This window comes from Aplidium turbinatum, chromosome 14 (assembly GCF_918807975.1).
Source record: "Aplidium turbinatum chromosome 14, kaAplTurb1.1, whole genome shotgun sequence".
Lineage (NCBI taxonomy): Eukaryota > Metazoa > Chordata > Ascidiacea > Aplousobranchia > Polyclinidae > Aplidium > Aplidium turbinatum.
Genome location: NC_137485.1, coordinates 13,944,539 through 13,965,917, shown reverse-complemented (window position 1 = coordinate 13,965,917; position 21,379 = coordinate 13,944,539). Strand labels below are relative to the sequence as shown.

The window sequence follows — 21,379 nt, the reverse complement described above, 5'->3', positions numbered from 1 at the left end:
TATTTTTTTGTAGCGGTCGAACAACTAGACTCGATTAAACAGCCTTATAGTTTAGGTTGTTCAAAAATCAAAACGCAAGTAGTGTAACCTCAAAGATTCTGATAAAATCATAAAAATAACTCGTCTACTGAGCGGATTAGTCAGAGACGAGACAATTGAGATTGCAAAATTGAACTCTAAAGAACTCGTCCTTTTAGCTGAAAACTCTCTAACTTTCAAGGCTAATCCGGAAAGCTTTAGGCTACATTTTTTTAAACACGAGTTTGAAATTTGCGCAAAACTGCTAAGCCGATACTTGAAAATTTAAACTGAAGTAGCCTATTTAAGCTCGTAATTGCAAATACTTTGTGAACCTGAACTCGAAGAAAAATGATGGGAGTTGCATTTCCGGATTATACAGGGGCAGATTAAACCACCGTGCTTGGGAAGTTTTCGGGTTGAATATAATAATCAATCAATCAATCATTCAATCATTTTATTTTTCGTCATTAACGCGTCCGGGACGAAAAAGATACTATAACTACAAAAATCGATAGCACGTTTAATGAACGGCAAAAGGTGGCAAAACCTTGAAAAGTTTAAAACGTGCCTGAACTCTGAATGAAAAATTATGTAGTAAGCTATGTATATATTAGTAGCCTAGTTAGCACGGCCAGAAAACCCCAAAAAAAATCTGACTGTGTCCACAGGTGAAGACTGTTTTTGAAATGGGAAGTCCTTCAACCAAAACATCATGTGATAAAAATAAGACTAATTTCATTTTTTAAATTTCAGTCTACTGTAATTCATTTTGTAGTTCTCTTCTAGGATAAAGTGCGCAATCAGTTTATAGGGGACCTGTAAAAATTTTAAATTTTTGTTGCGTCTTTAGTATTGAAGTATTATATTATATATCTTGAAAATAAATTTTAGTATATCTGTCCGTTTGGCAAGGAATGCGATGGGATGGAATGGAAGATGGTATAATGAACTAATTGTTTAAAATCGCTTCCGGCGGGTTTTTTCTCTTGCAAACAAATCAATAATTTCTTCAACATCTGTAGAAACAAGTAAAAATGAGTTAATCCTCAAAAATATGAGATCATTCATTGTTTACATACTTTAAGCATCAACGCAAGTACACAAAATAGCCTGCAACTTTTCCATCAACCTAACATTGACTAAAAACATTTTTTTCTAGGCTCCTTTAAATTTACTAACAGTGAAACAAACGGAACAAAGATTAATAAAAATTGCACAGACAAAGCCTAGTCCTCCATACTAAGCGAAACAGATAAATAAAAGAAGCGCTAAGCAATACATATTGTTGAAAACCAATCAAACGTGAAGTACTCTAGGGGCGATGATTTGCCATAGGCCTACATGACTTGCCGCACTGTGTATAAATGTGTGTGATGTGATAACATATTTATTAACTCCTATATATCTGTTGTGAATTATTATATTCACGTACAGTATGATCAATGTAATACATTCGTATATTTTGCCGCCCCCGATAATTTGCCGCCCTAGGCAGTGATGGGCATTATCGGCAATAATTTATCGGCGATAATTATCGGCGATAAATTTTTATCGCTTATCGTTCTCGCTTAATTATTTTTTCAGTTATCGTTTATCGTTATCGCCAAAGGCAATATTTGATTATCGCCGATAATTAATCGCCGATAAATTTTATTTCGGATGAACGCACAAGTGGAAAGACCATGAAAAGTAATATTTTTACTAGCCACCTAGTTAATGAAACTAAAATTAAAACCAGTTCTTCTTCAGTGCCTGAAGTGTGTATGCACAGGTCGTTGTCAGGGGAGGGGGCACGCCCCCCCTGCAGCGACGGCCCTGACAAGACAATAATTTTTAGAGTTGTAAATTGCAATGCAATGAAATGCATGCAACAAGTCTCTTGTTGTTTTGCTGCAATCGGCAATCGCGAGTGAATTTTACAATTAAAATGTAAGCGCACAGGCGGTGCAGATTCCTTTGAAGCGAAGCGACAGAAATTGGCAAGTGGTTTGTGAAAGTGTCGCAATACGAGACCTCTTTTACATCGGAAACATGGTCTTTCGCGCCACCTCACGATCAACTATTTTATTCTTGTGTTTTCTTTTTTCGTTGGAAGTGTTAGTTTTTAGTAATTGTCGTAAAAAAATAAAATCTCTCTCGTCAAAACATGAAACTTACTGTTTTAAGTGCATTAAATCTTTAGATGAGTAGATTAACTAAAATTGCAAGAACTTGCCTTCTTCTTCTTCGTTTGAACCTTGTTCTTCGCCACTTCAAGGGTCGAGGGGCTCTGCCTTTTACCACCCTTGGGCAGTGGCGGCGACGCGGTCTAGATGTTTGGGCAGGTGTCGAGTAGCCATTGAATTGATTCGTCATCCAATTCACACAGACCACGCACGCCATTTGGCGCATGGTAGATGGCGCAGTTACAGATGGTGTGGTCTACGGCTTGTTCCTCCATGCCACACTCACAGATCGCGGATGGAACCATCCCCCATTTGTGCATGTTGAAGCGAAATAGTCCGACGCCAGTACGCAGGCGGTTGAGCCGCACCCAGGCCTTCCTTGGCAAATGCATTCCGGTTGGGTGGTGGCTGGTATCGGAGATGAAACTTTGGAGTCCTGAGGAGTTCTTCTTCCACTCCGAGCTCCATTGGTGGTCCGCCCAGGTAGCCGCACTGATGGATTGGTCTTCAGCACTTTTCATCAGGAGTTGTGCGGCACGTACAAATGGGTGTCTCGATTTCAGTCGCCGAGGTTTCTCGTTCACAGACTCGTAGAGACTTGAGTAGAGCAAGTGGTTGGGGTTCGTAGCGCGACGAGAGAGAGACAGGATGGCTTCTTCGCGACGAAGCTCAGCTGGTTGGATGCCTGCAAGGACAGGGAGATTTTCCGATGGTGTGGGTCGCAGGCATCCTGTCACGATACGCAAGGCGTCGTTTATGGCAGTGTCGATTTGATGGCAGTGGGCACTAACTTGTCTTGAGACGTGCGGTTACGTCACAAACTCAGTTTAAAAGACAAAATTCACACACAATAACAACACAAGATCGGTTATAGATTGTAAGATCGATTTTTTTCTAGCTTGGCGATATAACTTTAATCCAAAAATAATAACCAAATGCGTAAGTGCCATTTAACTTAAAAAGTTAACCCATTTGTGCCGAAAGTGAAAGTAGCCTACTTAAAAAAAATTTCGAAAAATTTAAATATTGCATAATTATGACCTAAAAAACATATCACAATTATTTTTTTTCCTAATTGTGTTTGTACTTTTTGAGAAAAAAGCTGTCCTATATATAAGACGCTAGGCAAATCCGTTATCAAATTTCACAAGCTTGATGGATTTCACAGTGTATGCACATTTTTACTACCAATAACGCTTAAGATTACTGATAAATTTTCAAGCATTTTGCGTTTTTTGGAATTTTTTCAATTATTGCTGACTTTGCTGTAAACAGCCCTGCAGAAAGCAAAATACAAAGTTTGGAATTTTTTATGGTATTTTCATTTGATTTATTTATTTTGCCTACTGCACGTAACTCAATTGATAAAAGCATCCAACTGGTATCTGAAGGTATAATTATAAGCACGGCGGTTACCTCAGTGGTTTGATTCTGGATCAAGAGGTTGAAGATTCGATACCTACTGCCGCTTTTGCGATTCTATTCATGCATAACTTACAAAAAGTTTTGTCCCTTTAGGCTACAGTATATTATGTTCGATTTTTCGTCATGTTGATGAAAACAGTTCGTGCTCCGACACTGGCGTGACAAGCTATGAACTGACAAGCTAGTAACAGAACTGATTCAACCGGCAACTAGTGAGAGTTAAAGTCTATCTTGACTACAACGCACTTTAAAAAAATCCAGACTTGGCTAAAAAAAATACATAGTTAGTCTGCGCCATTTACATGGGCTTAAAAAAACAACGTTGTAAATTAACAAAAGAATTGGGTCCTGCTGTGTCGACTAGGCTACGACACTCCGCCTATTCACAGGCGCTATCCCGCTACTGATCAACGTGGGAACTTTTAGCTGCTCCCTTGCGGGCCTGGCCCAGTACGTTCCTCCTTAGACAACCTGGACACCTCAAGCTCCCAAGAGATACCCATATTGACGCCGAGCTTAGCGCGGACGCCCGATCGACATAGGTCGAGGCGCCGCAGGGCTCCTAGTCTCAAGCCGTCCACCAACTCAAGCCTCCAAAGTAGCTGGATTACAAGCGCACGCCACAACGCCCGGCGGTTTCAGTAACAAAAAAAAGCATTCTTATACTTAGCTAGACGCTCCGCCCATATTGTGACGTCATCTGACTGATACGTTTTGTTTGTTGCTGTGCTGTGTAGTGCAAACGGAGAACTAGTGAACTACAATAATGAAAAGACGGATTTCAGTCTGGCCATAAAAGTTATTGAAGTTCTTTTTTTCCAACAAAATTGATGTCAGCTCTGCTTTAAACATTTTTAGAATGTAACATAAGAATACTTGCGACCGTGCCAAATTTTTTTCAACTCAATAACTTACTTCGATCACAAGCACGTTTTAACGTTCGCGTTTTGTCGCTTCTACCTTTTTCTTGACCTTTGCTATGTTGATGTGTATTGTTTTGATATGATGGTCAGAAATAAAAAAAAACAACTGAACTGAACTGAAAACTTCGTGAAACTGACCGGAATTATTCTTTTGCATCTGAAAGTTTTTGTGGCTATAAACATTTTTTTTCCTTTTTTTAATTTTTATTGAACATCAACCTAACTTTCGTTTAAACGTAATTTGCTAATCTTGACATAACTGATAGTAATAATAAGTCTTTCGCTGGTTCCTGTCTGTTGTGGAATTTAATTTGCTATGGTGCTAGTTTGTTCAGATTTATTCTTGTAATCCACTGTAGCCTGTAGGCCAGGGCTTTGTAAACTAGGCTATGGACCGCGTCTCCAAACAGGGTCGCAAATCGCATTTTTAGCAAGGTCGATCAACATAGGCTAGCAACTGTCTTTTTTTTTTATCTAAACTGTTAAAAAAGAATTTACTAGCCTTTTTTCTCTCTCTTTTCCATATAAATTTAAAAATATTCCATCAAGGTGTTGCGACCGTGCCATATTTTTAAACTGATTGCTCTGCTTTGGTATCATGCACGTTATAACGTCTGCGTTTTGTCGCTTTTACCTTTTTCTAAACCTCAGTTATGTTTGGCATATAGGCTATTGTTTTTTCATTGTAGCCTAATGGTCAGAAATAAAAACAAACTGAACTGAATAACTCCCCGGCAACAACACTCTAACAATCGGAAACTTCACTCTGTCAATCTCGGTAACCGCTAACCGGCCATGCTTCAAGCCTCTACAAGTAGGCCTACACGAAACTACAGTATAGGCTACCATACTAAAAATAACCTATCAAGGCTTTGTCAGTCCGAGAATAAAGGTCAAAACCAACCAAACCAAGCCTATTACCTGCTTTTCGCGCTGTAGTAGACTCTGTTCATGCTACCCAATCTGTATAGGTAAGCGCAAGTGTAACATTTGCGTTTACGCAAAAAGTCACGAACAGCGCCACTTCTGATTGGTTCGTAGTTGGATTGAAATTCACCAGGTTAAGTTGCTACCAGGACTTTAAAGCCGGAGCCGTGCATTTTCAACGGAGCTGGAGCTCTACGTGAAATTCAAGTGGAGCAGGATCTGGAGCCAGTTGTTTGAAAAATAGCTCCGGCTCCGATGCATTTCATAAGATGCTACTACTATTGGCTGAATTCGCATGATTTAACAGCAACCCTTCACAAAATTGAGAAATTATTTGCGTAGCCTAATCAGACGTCGAATATGTTTTGAAACTCAGTTCCTCATGACATTTTGATGAAAGTACCTTAAATTTCATAAAGTTGTGCCATTTTTAGCAACAGTTAGGCCTATCTGCAGGCAATTTTAAGCTTTAGCAATTAAACTGATATGTCGTCATTATTTTAATGCAAGCACTTTTAGGAGGCCGGAGCAGTGGTATCAATAAGCTCCGAATCAGGAGCCTAATTTATGATAAAAGAGAGCTACGAAGCTGGAGCAAGTTATCATTTATGCCTGCTCCAAAGCCCTGGTTGCTACCGTTACAATGTGGGCGGAGCGTCTCTAGATAAACGTAAGATGCTGTTTTTTCTACTCACTTTCGTCGGGAGTTGTGGCTTGCGCTTGTAATCCAGTTACTTGGAGGCTTGAATTGGTTGAGGGCTTGAGACAAGGAGCCCTGATGGGTTTTATGATGGCTTGAGACAAGGAGCCCTGTGGTGGTGAAACAGCTGGGGCAACTGTTTTCTAATCTATTCTAAATCTTCAACTGCTGAATAGCCTACAACAACACCCAAACTGAACTTTTAAAATCTTGCCCATTGCAATCATAGAGTTTGAAACAAAAAACATTCAGTTGCATTAATGATGCCAAATATTTCGTTTCCACGCGAAATTCTTTGCCTTAACTTTGTTTAAAAGTTTTCGTTTGATTTCATTTCAAAATTCAATTCCGTTTTCATTGTAAGTTAGGTTTAAAAGATGCAAAAGATAAATTCCTGTCGTTGCTCTTGTGGTTGCATTCCCTCCCCTGGCACAAGCCCGTTGGGAGTTCGGGAACTTTTTCGGTTGACTGCTTGACGATAACCCGGTATGATTCGCCAGGATAGCTCAGTTGGTTAAGCTCCTGACTTTCTTGACGAAGAAACCTCAAGATCTAGAGGCGCTGGTTCGGCTCTCGAGATGTACGCTTGAGCAACACATTTTCAAAAACTGCTCTCTATTCAGCCTTGGATATGGAATAACTCACAGGCAGGGCCGGATTTAGCTGATGGGGGGCTCGGGGCACTTTTAGATTGGGGGCCTCCGTGCAAAAAAAAAAATGTTGCGCCGGCGGGCGCGAAAAACCACCTCTACGTTTACAGTAGCATGAATCCAGCACTGCACAGCATTTTGTAGAAAGTTCAAAGGCTGAATAAAAAAAATAATAATAACACAAAATCACATTTTTTCCACGTCGGAGGGCCCTTCAAAAGGGAGCCCAGGGCACCTGCAACCTCTGCCCCCTCCCCCTTAAATCCGGGCCTGTTCACAGGCAACAAGAACAATCTGAAACTTCACTCTGCCAATTTCGATGACTGGGCCTGCGTAAGTGGTTAAAAAAATTACAAGTAGGCTATGTGAAACTGCCAGAAATAACCAACCAAAGGCTTTCCCAGCCCAAGGATAAAGATTCAAACCAACTAAACATGTCAAGCGGCCATTATTCTGTGACATATAGGCTACAAAACAATAGTTTAATTAAAATCATGGGGAAAACTTGTATTAGCAAAAACACATCTACAAATCTAACCCAACCGTCTTCAAAACATTGAATACATTTTTTGTAAAAAGAGTAAACAGCACCTGAAAACGCAAGATGTTACATCTTCCCTTTTATTTAACAACAAAGTTCAATTTATCCTACCAGCACTAAAACAAATTCTCGAAGTTTTGAAATCACCGGTCAGTAGACATGGTAAAAGTGCAACTAATTTATTAGGCTACTTTCTGTCGTGACTCGTGGATATATTGTGGAAAGTTAACCAAGGCACATTTTCAGCATTTTATAAAAACAATATATTTTTACAGCTACTTTTCTTCCAAATCATTTGTACAAGGCTGCTCATTGAAGATAAATCTTTCGATATTTGTTCATGGCAACCCTTTTTCTTTTCATATGAACTGGAACAGATTGACACGACCATTCGTTTCATTACACAAATGAGCAAAACATCTTGCTCTTTTTCGTTCAGAGGTAAAACACTGTTAAATCCTTTCAGTGCCATTCCTGCAGCTTTTTCTGGATCTAAGTTGCTGTGCCAAGCTTTATTCATCATGTATACCATCAGTGTTGCAATTTCAAACACGATTTTTCCTTCATACATGTCACCAAAATCGATAAGCCCTGAAAAGGATTGTATAGCAATAGCATCAAATCACGTTTCGTAGGCATTTAATCTTCGTCACAGCAATCCATGAAATATAGGCTACTGCTATAGGCCTATGCTTTACCAAAATATTTTTCACTGCAACAAGTAGGCTAATAAAATAAAATATGGTAAAGTACGGTAGTAAAAGTTGATCAGCCAAGTATACTTATTTCACAAAAGATTGTTAGTCGTAGGCTCAAGCCCAATTTAAACCAACCAAGAACAGCGCAACAGTTAAAACCAAGCCTATGTTCTTCAATAGTCTTGTACATTTTTGTGAAAGGTTTTTCTTTTTGTTGTAGGATTGTAACGGTAAAATGCAACGTTTAACTGCAAAATTGTTATAGTCATTGCTATTGATTCTACATGAACAATAGGCATTTGTTGATTCCCCACATGTTATAAGAAGAGCTTGAAATAAAAGTAAATGTATTGTTTTGGCAACTTATTTCTTTCAGTAGATCTAATTTTAATTTACCAGCTAGTTTCCACTCTGCCTTTTCATTGTGCAGTGAATCGTCTTTATTTGCTAGGTCACAGGTTACTATAATGTTAGCTTCATTCCCATCACCATGAATAAGACCTACAGCAAGTGAATAAAGTTTGTTCATAGAGAATCAGTAAAAATTGCAGCATTTACATAAAATTCTTTTAAGCCTGTGAATTCTTTAAACACTTCAACCACGGACTTTAATCATACAGAACCTAAAGCAAGAAACAAATATCCCCTTTTCCATTTTGGCTATAGCCTACCTAGTGAAAAAAGCAATGCATTTAATTTTATTTCTTTAGTCAGTTACAGAACGTCTTTAAATTAATGCATTCCGTTCAATATCTAACCTAGATTAATTCGTTGCAGCATAGAAAGCTGTAGGGTTTTAACGAAAGTGCAGAAATCAAACATTACCTTCTCGCAATTCAGATGAAACTGCTGGCACTTGTTCATCAAAGAGCTTGTCAATTTCAACACACGAAGCTCGGAGATCATCATCATCAATGGATTGAAATTTGCTTTTACAAAATTTATCATTTGCGACATCCCAGCTGAAGTCAACTCTATCTAACCTTTTTTCCAGACAGACGTTCTGCGAAAAATTTGTTGTACACCAAACTTCAGTTCAGTTTATTTTTTGTTTTGTTGGCGAAAAAGAAAGACACAAAAAGCAAAAACACAATAAACACAAATAATTCGCACAACAAGGATGGCAGCGAAAGACTAAAAGGTCACCAAAGTCAGCTGCCACCCAAACATTTAAACAAAAGACCCAAAATTAAGAACATTAACACATATATAATATATAGCACAATACCAGCACTTTACATAATACAATAACAATGGAATAACACAGGGCAACATAAAAAAACTGTGTAGAGAAATAAGCGGATGATACGTTTCAGGAGTGATCATTGTACAAATTCTTTAATAAACATTTATATTTAAATTCAAAAACATTATAAGACTTTTCTTTTATTTCTTTTGGTACTTGATTCCATAGTTTCACTCCATTAAAACATAGCATCTTCTTACCAGAGTTTGACGTTGTAGAAGGCAAATATAAATCATTCTTTTGGTTCTGACGGGTTTTATGACGGTGAATTTCGTTTACAAAAATAAAGCAGCCAGCAAAGGCCAGGGGCAGCATTTTGTGCACATATTTGTACATAAATTTTGCAGTCTCTAATTTAATAATATCGTCAATTCTGAGCACATTAAATTGGTGATAAAGAACAGTTGTATTTGTTGACCTCGGCAAAAATAAGCAGGATCGAATAAACTTGTTTTGTAACACTTGTAGTTGAGCAAGCAATGTAGAGTTTGCTCTTCCCCAATTTATAATCAAGTATTGGATCTTGGATTGAAACAAAGCATAATATAAGGTTTGTAATATTGTTAAAGGGGCAATGTATCTCAGCCTAAATGCTATGCCGCAGACCTTTGCAAGCTGCTTTCTAAGATTAATAATATGACTATCCCATATCAATCGCTCATCCAAAGTTACACTTAGATAGTTTATACAGTTTATATATTTCTTCCTTTTGATGGATCGGCCACTGATGGACAGATTAAAATTTTCTGCTGCACTTTTTTTGTTATAGATGATCATATAAGTAGTTTTACTATAATTTAATGAAAGTTTATTGGATTTCATCCACACATCAATTTTTCCTATCTCTCTATTGACATTTTTTTGGAGAGATGACAGGCATTTATCTGACATATGAAAGTTTGAGTCATCAGCAAAAAGTGTAGTTGAAAAAGAAGATGTATTTGGAAGATCATTCACATAAAGAAGAAAAAGCAAGGGACCAAGGATTGACCCCTGTGGGACACCACATTTAACAACATTGAAATTATAATTCTTACCGTTAATTTTTGTACTTTGCATTCTATTTGTTAGATAAGATGTTAAAACGTTTAAAAACTTGCCACGAAAGCCATAATGGTGAAGTTTTTTTAAAAGTATGCCATGATCAACTGTATCGAAAGCCTTACTTAAATCAACAAAAACCGAGCATGTGTAGCCTATTTGTGATCATTCAAGTTAGAAAGTAAATCATCATAAATTTTTGTCAATGCTAAGCTTGTTGAATCTTTTTCACGAAAACCATGTTGAGCTGGGGTTAAAATATTATTTTTGTCAATAAAATTCATCATCCGTTTATATAAAAAAATTTCGAAAATTTTGGCAAAAGTTGGCAATAAAGAAATTGGTCGCAAATCTGTGAAGCGTAAAGGTGAACTAACTTTTGGTACAGGTATTATCAGACTCTTTTTGAGTACATCAAGAAAGATTTCTTGCAAAACACATTTATTCAGTACTTTTGTTAAAAAAGGGCATATAATTACATTAGCCATTTTGATAAATTTAGAAGGTATTTCAAAAATGCCTGAAGCTTTATTTGCTTTGAGGCTCCTTATAGCATCAGATACTTCTATCTCATTTATATCAGGAAAGCCAAAAGAAGAACATTTTGTGTTTAACATGAATGATTCAAAATTTACATTTGAATTTGGAATTTTAGCTGCCATTGAAGTTCCAATTTTGTGAAGTAATTATTTAATAAATTAATGAATTCAATAGAATCTGTTTTATAGCTTTTATCATTTATAGTCATAGTTGAAGGAAGCTTTTTATTATTCGAATTTCTTTTCCCCTCTATCATCTCATGAATGATCTTCCATGTTTTCTTAGAGTCACTTTTTGTTTCTTCAAACTTTTTTTTATAATGTTGATTTTTCAGTGATTGTTTCAAACATAAAGTGTCACAAACTGTGTGCTCCAAAAAGAGGGGAAAGTGTGCCGCGAATGTCTGGTGGTTTGAATGTTACAGCCCTTGCACAACTATTAGTTTAGAAGGGTACAATTTATTGTCGATAACAATCAATTAATTGTAAATTGCTTTATAAAACCACTCCCACCATCCAACTGCGTCATAAAAACTTTCCCATAACTTATTGCATTGTTAAATGACATCACAACAATAAATAATTTAATCATTCACGTTTTTCCTTCTACCAAACTGTTATTTGGTGAGCCAGGCTTTTCGAAAATTTAGCAGCAGTGAAAGTCTAGTTTAAAATCAGTGAGTTATAACGAGTAGGCCTATAGACAACAACAAGACAAGTGGCAGATGTTTGTTGCAAAAAGGAAATGCCTCCAAAAAATCTAAACTAGTTACTCGACTGTAAAGCGGCAATTCCTGGCAATATGGATTCATGTTGACAGGAGATTCACATTGTGATAACAGTAAATGATTCTACTGGCCAGTAGCGGACCAGGAAAAAAAAAAAGAAGGGCACCGAATGGAGTTCAAAAAAAGAAACAAACTCAGTTAACTAGAGTCTGTAAAAGTTGTAGTAAGCCTACAAAATTAAGTTTCAATCATTTTATTGATAACCACAGAAGAATCTCAATAATTTATGTTTTGACAAACGTTCATAGGCCTACAGTATTGCAGTGTTTTAGCTGGGTTGTAATTTTTTAGTGAAATTTCAGGTGTCCCCATTTCCTGTCGCAGGTGCTATACTAAAAGAAAGAGCAAAAATGACACTTTTCCTTGATTTTGGGGAGCGCGGACCAAGTTCCCTTCTCTTTGCTACTATTGATTGAAATACAGATAACTATAACTTCTATAATCAAGGTTACCATTCGGTGCTTATTTCTAAGATTTGTGCTTATTAATTGTTAAGTACAATGTCTTAGAAAATAACCTACCAATATGCTTATTTCTACGAAACGTGGTTATTTTTGAGATGTGTGCTTAGTTTTGTGTTTCTAATCATGTTTTTTATCAATTCGGACACTTCAACTATGAAGTGAAAAACTTCTTTCATCGTAATAAAAATATTATTGATTTGGTGTTTATTTTTGCCGGAGTTGACACCTTGCGCAGTGCCACTATTGCGCAAGTCTACGCTCTGGCAGAATACTGTGCACCTGTCTGAAGCAATGTTGCCACACGTAGGGATTTATCCTTACGGTAGGCACTTTGGGACATCTGTAGGGAGTAGGGAATTCCTACGGGATTTTTCACTATTGCTATGCTTTTCATCGTGACACTCACAATTAACAAAGCAAAATTAATATTAAAAAAATGATCACAATTAGTCACCATTTTCCTCTTCAAACCTATAGACCTACATACAGTAGACGCAGGGGCGTAGTCACTAGTCAGGGGGGCAAAGGTGGTCAATTGCCTGGGTGTCGCTCAACCGCTTGCGCACTGGGGTCAGACTATTCCGTTCCAGCATGCACAACTGAGGGATGGTTCCATTCGCGATCTGTGAGTCTGGCAAGGAGGAACAAATCGCAGACCACACCATCTGCAACTGTGCCATTTATCATGCGCCAAACGGTGTGTATGGTCTGCGTGAAGTGAATCACCAATCAATCTAATGGCTGCTCCACAAAAGAAAACAAAAGGGTTAAACAAAGAAGACTCAATAAATCAAATTTAATACTAACCTACTTGTTTCTTGATTTAAATTAAAGTTGAATTTTTTAGAGCATTTTTGGTTACTTCGCTTGTTGATGGTAAGCATACAGAAGCCCATGATGATTTTTTATTCAAAACTGTGGCAGTTTGAAATTTTTTAAACTCAAGAACTTCGCTAGCAACAATACGTAAAAGCTTGCATTAGCGAATTGGTAAACTATTATGTCATCGCAAAGCAGCGTGCTAATTTTTGATTTGGCCATGGCCACCTAAAAATACGGCCTGATTTGTCACATTTAGCAGAAATTTCCAGGTTTTTCTAACTTTGGGCGAATGTTTAAATAAATTTTTTTAAAAAATAGATTTTTACGCTTTCTTTACTCTTTTCCCCAGATGACACAATAGGTTTTAACATCTTCACATGTTGAAAAACAAAGAAAATTTGATTTCGAAGATTTTAGTCAGACTGTTAATTTTCAATAACAGTCTGATTTTGCGTTTTTCAACTTAGTTTTTCTCATTTGCTACTGCTTCCCCAAGGCAAGAAAAAAGTTTTATGTCATTAGGAAACCGCAAAAAGTAAAAACATCTCAAAAAATTTCAGTCAAGCACTAGCAGTAGCTGTAATCAAAATCTGCAAAATGTGACAAATCAGGCCGCATCTCCAGGTGGCCATGAGGCATTGACCCTGTCTACAAGGTATGACTTGTTCAACGTAGCAGCGATCAAGAAAGCAATATTTTGTAAATACAATGATGTGCCGCGGTAGATTCCGAAATTTTTAAGTGTGCCGTAGTCCAAAAACGTTTTTAAAGGCAACAAGAAACCAGCTCTAGAGCCGAATGGTTATCTCCTTCGGTTCTTGTAGATCTGGGTTCGCTTCCAGTCACGCCATACCAAAGACTTACGTAAGATACGTCTGCAGACGTTGAACCAATGTAAAAAGCACTGAATTGCTAGCTGGGTAATCTCGCAAATGCAGCAATTCACCTACTGCATGTGGGTTTTGCTTGAAAGGCTATAGTTTTTTTTTAAGCCAGGGTGATAAAGGCTGAGAGGTGTCGTGATGTCTGGCAACCAGCAATGCTGTTTGTTCAAATAAAAACGTTTGGTTGTTTTTGGTCTAATTTCGCTAAAATGATCAAAAGTGGAAAAAACTAACTGGAAAAGGTGATCTGGTGCTATGACACTTCCTCAAATGGGCGATCTACCTAATACAGAAATCAGAAAGCAATCACTAAGAAAACAAATCAATAGCCTAGCTTTTTTTCTCAAGTCTGAACCTTAAAAAATTTGACCAGGCTAACACTCACAATAGCATTTCAATAAAATATTTAATATAAATAATTTAATTTAAATAATTTATTGAAATGCTATTGTAATAACCTGGTCAAATGTTTTAAGGTTCAGACTTGAGATAAAAAGCTAGGCTATTGATTTGTTCGCTAAAATGATACACGCCATCCATTTGTCACTGTTTCAACAAAGCTCAGCTCACGCAAGGTGACACCAAACATAAAAAAACAACAAAGATAAAAAAGTGAAACTTCAAGCTTAGCCTACCATTATTTTTTTGTCGAGCTTGGCAAACATTGAACCGCACTGGTATGCTATAGAATTGAGCTGTGATTGACTGACTTTCACATTCGTCAAAGTGTCTCCTGGCATGAAAGTTAATAACGTAAAGAGATAGCTGTCTTTTTCATGTCCTGAATAAAAAATAAAAAAATACGCATGATGATATTGTTCACAATCCGTTGAGAACCAGCGGTGAAATCCGCCAGGCACAGTAGCCTATGTGAAGAATCGTAAACAAAAATTCTAAGATTGTTACAGATTTTTTACATTGCATGGAAGTTTGTACAATCGTAGCCCAAGCATTATTTAGTAGCTTAATGAAAATTCTATAAACAAAATCTGTTTGTTGAACAAAATAAATTAGTTAAATGTAATTCAAACGTGTGACTTATATAGCATGTGCTGTGTATTGTGTAATGAGTATACCGTATAAAACCTTCACAACTTAAAAACATTCAGAAAATTGGAAGCGACATTCGATTGAAAAACAGTTAATCGAATAATAAATAATTGGTTGAACGACTGGGGATTGAAGGTGCTGGATATTAGAATGGGGAAGGTTAAGGAATTGGACAATACAGGATGGGAGAAATATGATCCAATTTCAAACCCCCAAAAACCCAAAATCCCAAATCCTTAATTCTCTCAAATCCTCACAAATCATCTATCTCCAATGCCGGAATCCGTTCCCAACTAGCAAAACCGGTCATTTTTACATTGATCCAACGTCTGCAGACGTTGAATCAGTACAAAAACAACGGGCTTTGATAGATGGGTTGTCACAGTAAAGCATATTTAACCAGGCCTACAGCCCCACACCGCATGGACTTTCTTCACTGACGAAACACCTTTATAGGCTACGTCGATTTTTCTGAGAAAGCACTTAAAATGCAGCGGTGGCTGTGCTATTCGTCAACGACTCTAATTTATTCATTTTTTCACATTACCCAACTCTGCCTTGTGTACCCACTCTCTGGACAAAGTCATCACTGGAAATGGAACAGGCAACCCGCTTCGGAACAATTGATATAGCACGCTCATCACAATTTGAATAGCTGCAAAAAATGTTCTCAAACGAATCTTCAAATTTGACAAATATCATTAATATTTGAATTACTTAAAACAATCTTACTTAAAGAGAGTGAACTTCTAGTTAGTTTCAACAAGGTCCGCTTTTTAAAGCCGAAGTTTGACAATTCTTTTATTTTTAATCCAATCGTCTTTAAATGTTTGGAAATTCATAGACGTCAATTTTTTAAAGTAAACGTATTTAAAATTTAATGCTTGCTTTACATAAGTTTTATAAATAAATTGCTCAAAACCTTTTGTTCTCTGGTGACTAGAGAACAAAGAGTCTAGTCAGATGTTACGTTTGGACCATTACACTGGTGTGGAGTTGTCCAGCTGTCTACATCAACTGTTAGCATGATATTTTAAGTTTGAAACATAGCGGTCCTAACTCCTGTTTAAGCTCTGACTTGATCTTACCTTGTTCATTGTTCTCAGAGTCAGCTTTGAGAATATGCGAAGGGCATTTTGCACCATGTTTTGGGTAAACCAGAATGTTGGGCTTCTCGTAACCCATTAAAAGTTTAATTCGGGTTGATCGCAATCCATAATATCGCAGCAAAATATCTTTGACTTGGTCCTCTTTAAAATTGTTAACAAAACTTGCTTGCTCCATAGGAAATAGTTTATTACATTTAATACCAAAGAATTAAATATGTCCTGAAATAATTACTTTTGGTTGGATTGTCGCCCTTGATATAGAAATTATTACAGTCGGTTGCAAGATTTTCAGTAACTGAAAAACCTGACATGACAATCTTAAAATAGTGATTTCTTAAAAGTTGTACCCTGTTTAAGTGTTTAAGCCAGACAAAGAGCACAGCACATCATGTTCTTATTGTACTGTTTTTCTACCAGAAGGATGTCCTACAAACCCTAAAACTGAGACAATGCCATGATTACAAAAACTGAAGGGTGTTGCTTGAATTGCTATCTCACAAGCCACAAGAAAAAAAGATTAAACCTCCAAACAAGTCACAAGTTTACGTAAAATTAATAATCTCTTTGTTATTGTTTCGTATGACGCTATAAATCCGAACAGTTTTCTTTAGCCAATCAATGAGAACGTTGTAGCATTAGTGGGCTGTGTGGTAGCCTACCTCCTTGACCTTGAAGCTTGGTTACTGGTCTAGTCTAGCCAATATGAGAGAGATGGTCTGAGGGCTGATTTGAGGCGTTGCAGTTAGGACAGTTTGGTTGAGATATCATCTCCTATCGGTGCAGGCAGGCGCGAATCTAAGAGTTTTTTCGGGGGGGGCCAGAAAATTTGAAAATCAATTAAAAAAAAAGAAAAGGCTAAACAGATATGAACAATGATACTACAACATATACGATATGCTATAAAATAGACATTAAAAGAACCATTTTCATCAATTGTGATGCCGAGGGACTAATATCAGCTGTTTAGAAGCTTATCAAACCATTTGATGCGGAAACATACAATTTCTACAATTTTTCACAAAATTTCGGGGGGGCCCGGGCCCCCTGGGCCCCCCCCATAAATCCGCGCCTGGGTGCAGGTTGTCATTTGTTTTAGTTTGTGTTGTTCTTATGCGGTTTGCGGTGGACCATAATGTTTTGGTAGCCGTGTCAAAGCCACCAAAAAATTATGGTCCAATGCAGGGGCTCTATCCACTTTTAGAATTCGGGGGGGGGGGTGATTTTTTGACAGTAGGCAAAAATCGTCATTGTAATTTCAACTTGACTCCAATAAGTGGGAGGGTGATCACCCCCTCACCCCCCCCCTCCCTTGGATACAGCATGGTCCAATGCAAACCGCATAAGAACAAAAGAAACTCAAGCAAATGGCAGTCCAACGACTACGAAAAAAGTATACTGTATTAGACTATAGTCTATATAAGATTGGTTAGAGTTTAGCAACTCTTAATTGTGATTTACTTACTACTTTGCCTCTATTTTTGCCTTCTATGTCAACTAAAAAGGCTCAATGGTTTTAGATCAGGTCACCAAAGTATAGTACAGTGCTGTGAAAATCTTCTGAAATACAATCTGACCTTTCTGTAGTAGTCTATTCCTCGCACTTGTTTTTTTAACTCTGTTAATACTCGGAGCAGATGCGGTGGTAGCCTACTAGTGTCTGGCTGATTGCAAATTCGTCATTTTACATTGATTCATTGTCTGTTAATGTTAAAGCAATGTAGGGGAAGGTTTGGTAAGTTGAGCCGGGTAACGGTTGATCCATCCGGTTTTATCGCAACGTCGTGCATGATTAGTCAACCGTTTCATAACGAAAATATGGAAAAACTTGAAGTCCATCAGCACATGTAGTTTTAGGGATTTTCTACAAGCAGAAAAATTGTGAAGCAGTCAAATGTAAAATGGTAGGTTAAAGTAGTTTTGAGAAAAATAAGAAATGTGCTATTTTTTCCTACGATGTTTCATCATTGTCTTAATGGAAATACTGGGATAGGTGAGGGTAACTTACTCTTTGTTTTAGTAGTTCTCGTTGCTTGATTAGCCAGTTGGTTCTTGGCAATTTTTCATGAATTTTGAAAATGGCGGCGGTGTTAACAGTTGAGCCACTTGCAATGTTCACGGTTGAGCCATGCCTTTATCATAAGGAATGTAGTTTATAAGCCGATGGTCCTTACGTACTGCCCTAATTTTGTTGTACCGTACTGTAATTGATGCGTAGAACTGGTGTCTTAGCCGGGGGCGGTCCACTGCCCCCCTTAAACTTCCATAAGAGTAGTTTTTTCTGTAATGCGCCAGTTTGAGGGTAATTTTTTTAGCACTCCCCCCCCTTATATTTTTCTCGATAGCAACACCACTGGTTGCTAATGTTCGTTTTCTTCACAAACCTCGCGAAATCGTTTCAGAAAGGTAAAAGCACCTTCGTGCAAAGTTTCCTATTCAATGATTCTCAGTGTTTTCAGAAATATAAATTTCTGTTCGTTCAGTGTTCACTGTTCTTTCATTTTAAGACACTAGACACAATACACAGTTTAAACTTTTTTTGATTGTTTATTTGCAAGATGTTCAAGAGAAGAGTTTATTGTGTTTGATGCAGATTGAGCTCTGTTTTGGGATATCTTTTGGAAGTGAAATAATGGTGGATCAACCGTGAACAACCGGTGGCTCAACCGTGAAATTTAGGGTATCATTTGAGCCGGCTAAATTTTAATTTTAAAATGCCGATAAATGATATAAATCGGGGTCAGTCGCAAACACAAACATGTTCACAAGAACCGCATAAGACTGAAATTTATCATGATGGATTCGGATTTTTGGTAAAGTTTGTCGTTAAATTTTTATTGCAGAAAAATCGATTTCTGGCTCAACTAACTAGACCTTCCCCTACAATGAATAAACTTTAATAGCTGAGCATTTAGGCTGCACCACCGACTAACCTTGATTGACTGCAGTTGGCAATGATGGACGGCTCTTGCTAGCTTCAAAATCAGCTACAAAAGAAAATTGTGCAACCCAGACAACAAATCATCAATCTTTTTTTACATTGATTCAAGGTCTGCAGACGTTATGCAAAGCTTTAAAAAAATAGTAACTTAGAATGGAACGGCTGCAAACATGCAACTAGATTTAGGTCACTATTTTTTATTTCTGTGTTCGCAGCCGTTCTATGCAGATTGCAGAGATATCTAGAAATCCGTGCGTTCTATGTTCACTTCTTGTTGCATTCACAGCAAGGCTGCTTTGTTTGTTGGACTGCAAATTGCCATATGTCACGCTCTGCTTCACAAATTGTCGAGTCTATAATCGCGTTTGCTTCCTGTAATTGGCCACCAATTCTTCAGAACTGGAATATCACATGCACATTGCACAACAGCACAACAACTTATTTTAGGTTTGGTGGCAGCGCTAGATTTAGCTATGCAAGTTATTCGAATAAACCAACGTAAATTAAGCTTTTGAGAGGTTATTGTATCTCATGCATTGGTTCAGTAGCAACTGTCACCCTTTTGGATGCTTCAGTAAAACGCCGATAAAAGTTTTTCTCTTTACGAAAAATAGCAATTCACGAGGCAAACTAAAATATACATAATGCATCACCACTGCAGGTATAATAGGCAAACTTACGGGAGCCTCCTGCTAATAGCCGTAGGAGACGGGGTGAAGGGAGACGGTCGCTTCCTCGCTGCAAAAAAATGTCTCGCATTTGGGCAAAAAAATTCCAGTTATTTAAACAAAATATAAAAAATTGCAAACTGTTGCGTTTTTAAAAATATATTTGCAAAGACAAAAATGGGAAAATTTTGTTTGCACCCCAAAATGTTTTGTTCTCCTACGGCCATGATGCCATTCCTAGCCTACATCAACATTTTATTAAGTAGGGTTATAGTTTATTTTTCGTATAAAACAAAGATCAACTCGTCGGGATTTTGCTAAAATAAACTTAAGAATTATACTATACTATTGTATGCAGTAGCCCAACTTGAAAAGATAATTACTTTCAACGGACAAGATCAAAAAAACAGACAATTTCTTATTTCCCACACGAGACATGAAGTCCGATTTCATCAACTTCACGTTAAAAAAATTCCTTGCTTTAGGTCTACTTGCAATAAAAAAAAACAACAATTGTCAACAAAATTTTGTTTATGTGACACCGTTTGTTTTTTCTTTTTATTTAAACGGTCTCACATGAATTCAACTTAAAGCAAAAACAAACGGTGTCACATAAACAAAATTTTGTTGACAATTGCACTTGGAGCACATCCAGAGTGGCAATGTCAGATTTAAACGTAGGCTTAGTAAGCTGCCTTACCTAACTGCTGCTTATTGTAGTGGGCCAAGTTGAGCTTCGAAATTTGTATCCAAAGCTCAAGCTCCGTTTGCTTGTTCTTAAATCTGTTCAATGTTCATATTTGTTTTATTGCTTCCGCTTTGCAAAATTGCACAAAACTTTAATGAACTCTGGAAATTTCATAATTTATTAAGGCTTGGTTTCTCAGTAAACAAGTAGGCTGCATTAATCCCATTTTCTGTTTTTTTTTTCAATTTAAGAAAAACACAAAGCAGTTCAGTTCAATTGTTTTTATTTCTGATCATCACAGCAAATACAATACACGTCAACATAGCAAAGGTCGAGAAAAAGTACCGGTATACTAGAAAAAACAAAAGTACAAAAATGCTAATTATTTTTTCGACTCTTTTACAGTAGCCAACAATGAGGTCAATAATCGTTAATGTTTTTTTCAAGAAAACTTATTTATTCGTTTTGAATAGGCGCTGAAACGTAGCTGCAATAGGTTGTGGTTGGTTTTTCAGCGAGACTTCATCAGCATAGCCATATTTCGGGCCCAGTGCCGATGAGATCTCTACGCCACAAATCAAGATATTTATTTAAAAAACGCACTATCAAAAGAATACGCTGTGGTTTCTTCCTGTTTCCCGGCTCCTTGAAGAGCTTTTGGGCCCATAAAATTATTTCGGGCCCGAGTCCTATAGTACCCCCTGAACCTCCTGCCTACGCTACTGTTTATCAGAGAGATGTTTTTAGATGATAAGCTAAGATTTTAATTTGAAAATTTTGAAGACAATGTCTTAAAATTGCTCATTGTGAAAGTACTGTACGTTCAGCCCATATCAATAGTAAAACGCTGTCAAATGATGCTGCAACAGAGCAGGCGCGGATCTAGGAGTTTTTTTCGGGGGGGGCCAGAAAATTTGAAAATCAATTAAAAAGAAAGGAAAAGATAAAGCACATATGAACAATAATGATACTACGACATATAGCCTAGATATGATATAAAATAGACATTAAAACAGCCATTTTCATCAATTGTGAATGTTTAAAAAATAAATGTTGCTTCAATAAAAATTGCTAAGCATGCAAAGTAAACTT

The 21,379-nt window shown here is 37.2% G+C and overlaps 1 protein-coding gene across 1 annotated transcript; it reads right to left on the bottom strand.

Moving 5' to 3' along the window:
- Nucleotides 1-7,303: 7,303 nt before the first annotated feature.
- On the bottom strand, nucleotides 7,304-16,211 carry LOC145783416 (hydroxylysine kinase-like). Its single transcript, XM_082595288.1, has 6 exons — nucleotides 15,973-16,211; nucleotides 15,432-15,539; nucleotides 14,470-14,615; nucleotides 8,876-9,053; nucleotides 8,447-8,551; nucleotides 7,304-7,943 (listed from the first exon to the last, which is right to left on the bottom strand). Exons 1-6 carry the CDS (start codon nucleotides 16,166-16,168, stop codon nucleotides 7,603-7,605), a joined length of 1,074 nt encoding a protein of 357 aa, XP_082451414.1. The 5' UTR covers nucleotides 16,169-16,211; the 3' UTR covers nucleotides 7,304-7,602.
- Nucleotides 16,212-21,379: the final 5,168 nt, after the last annotated feature.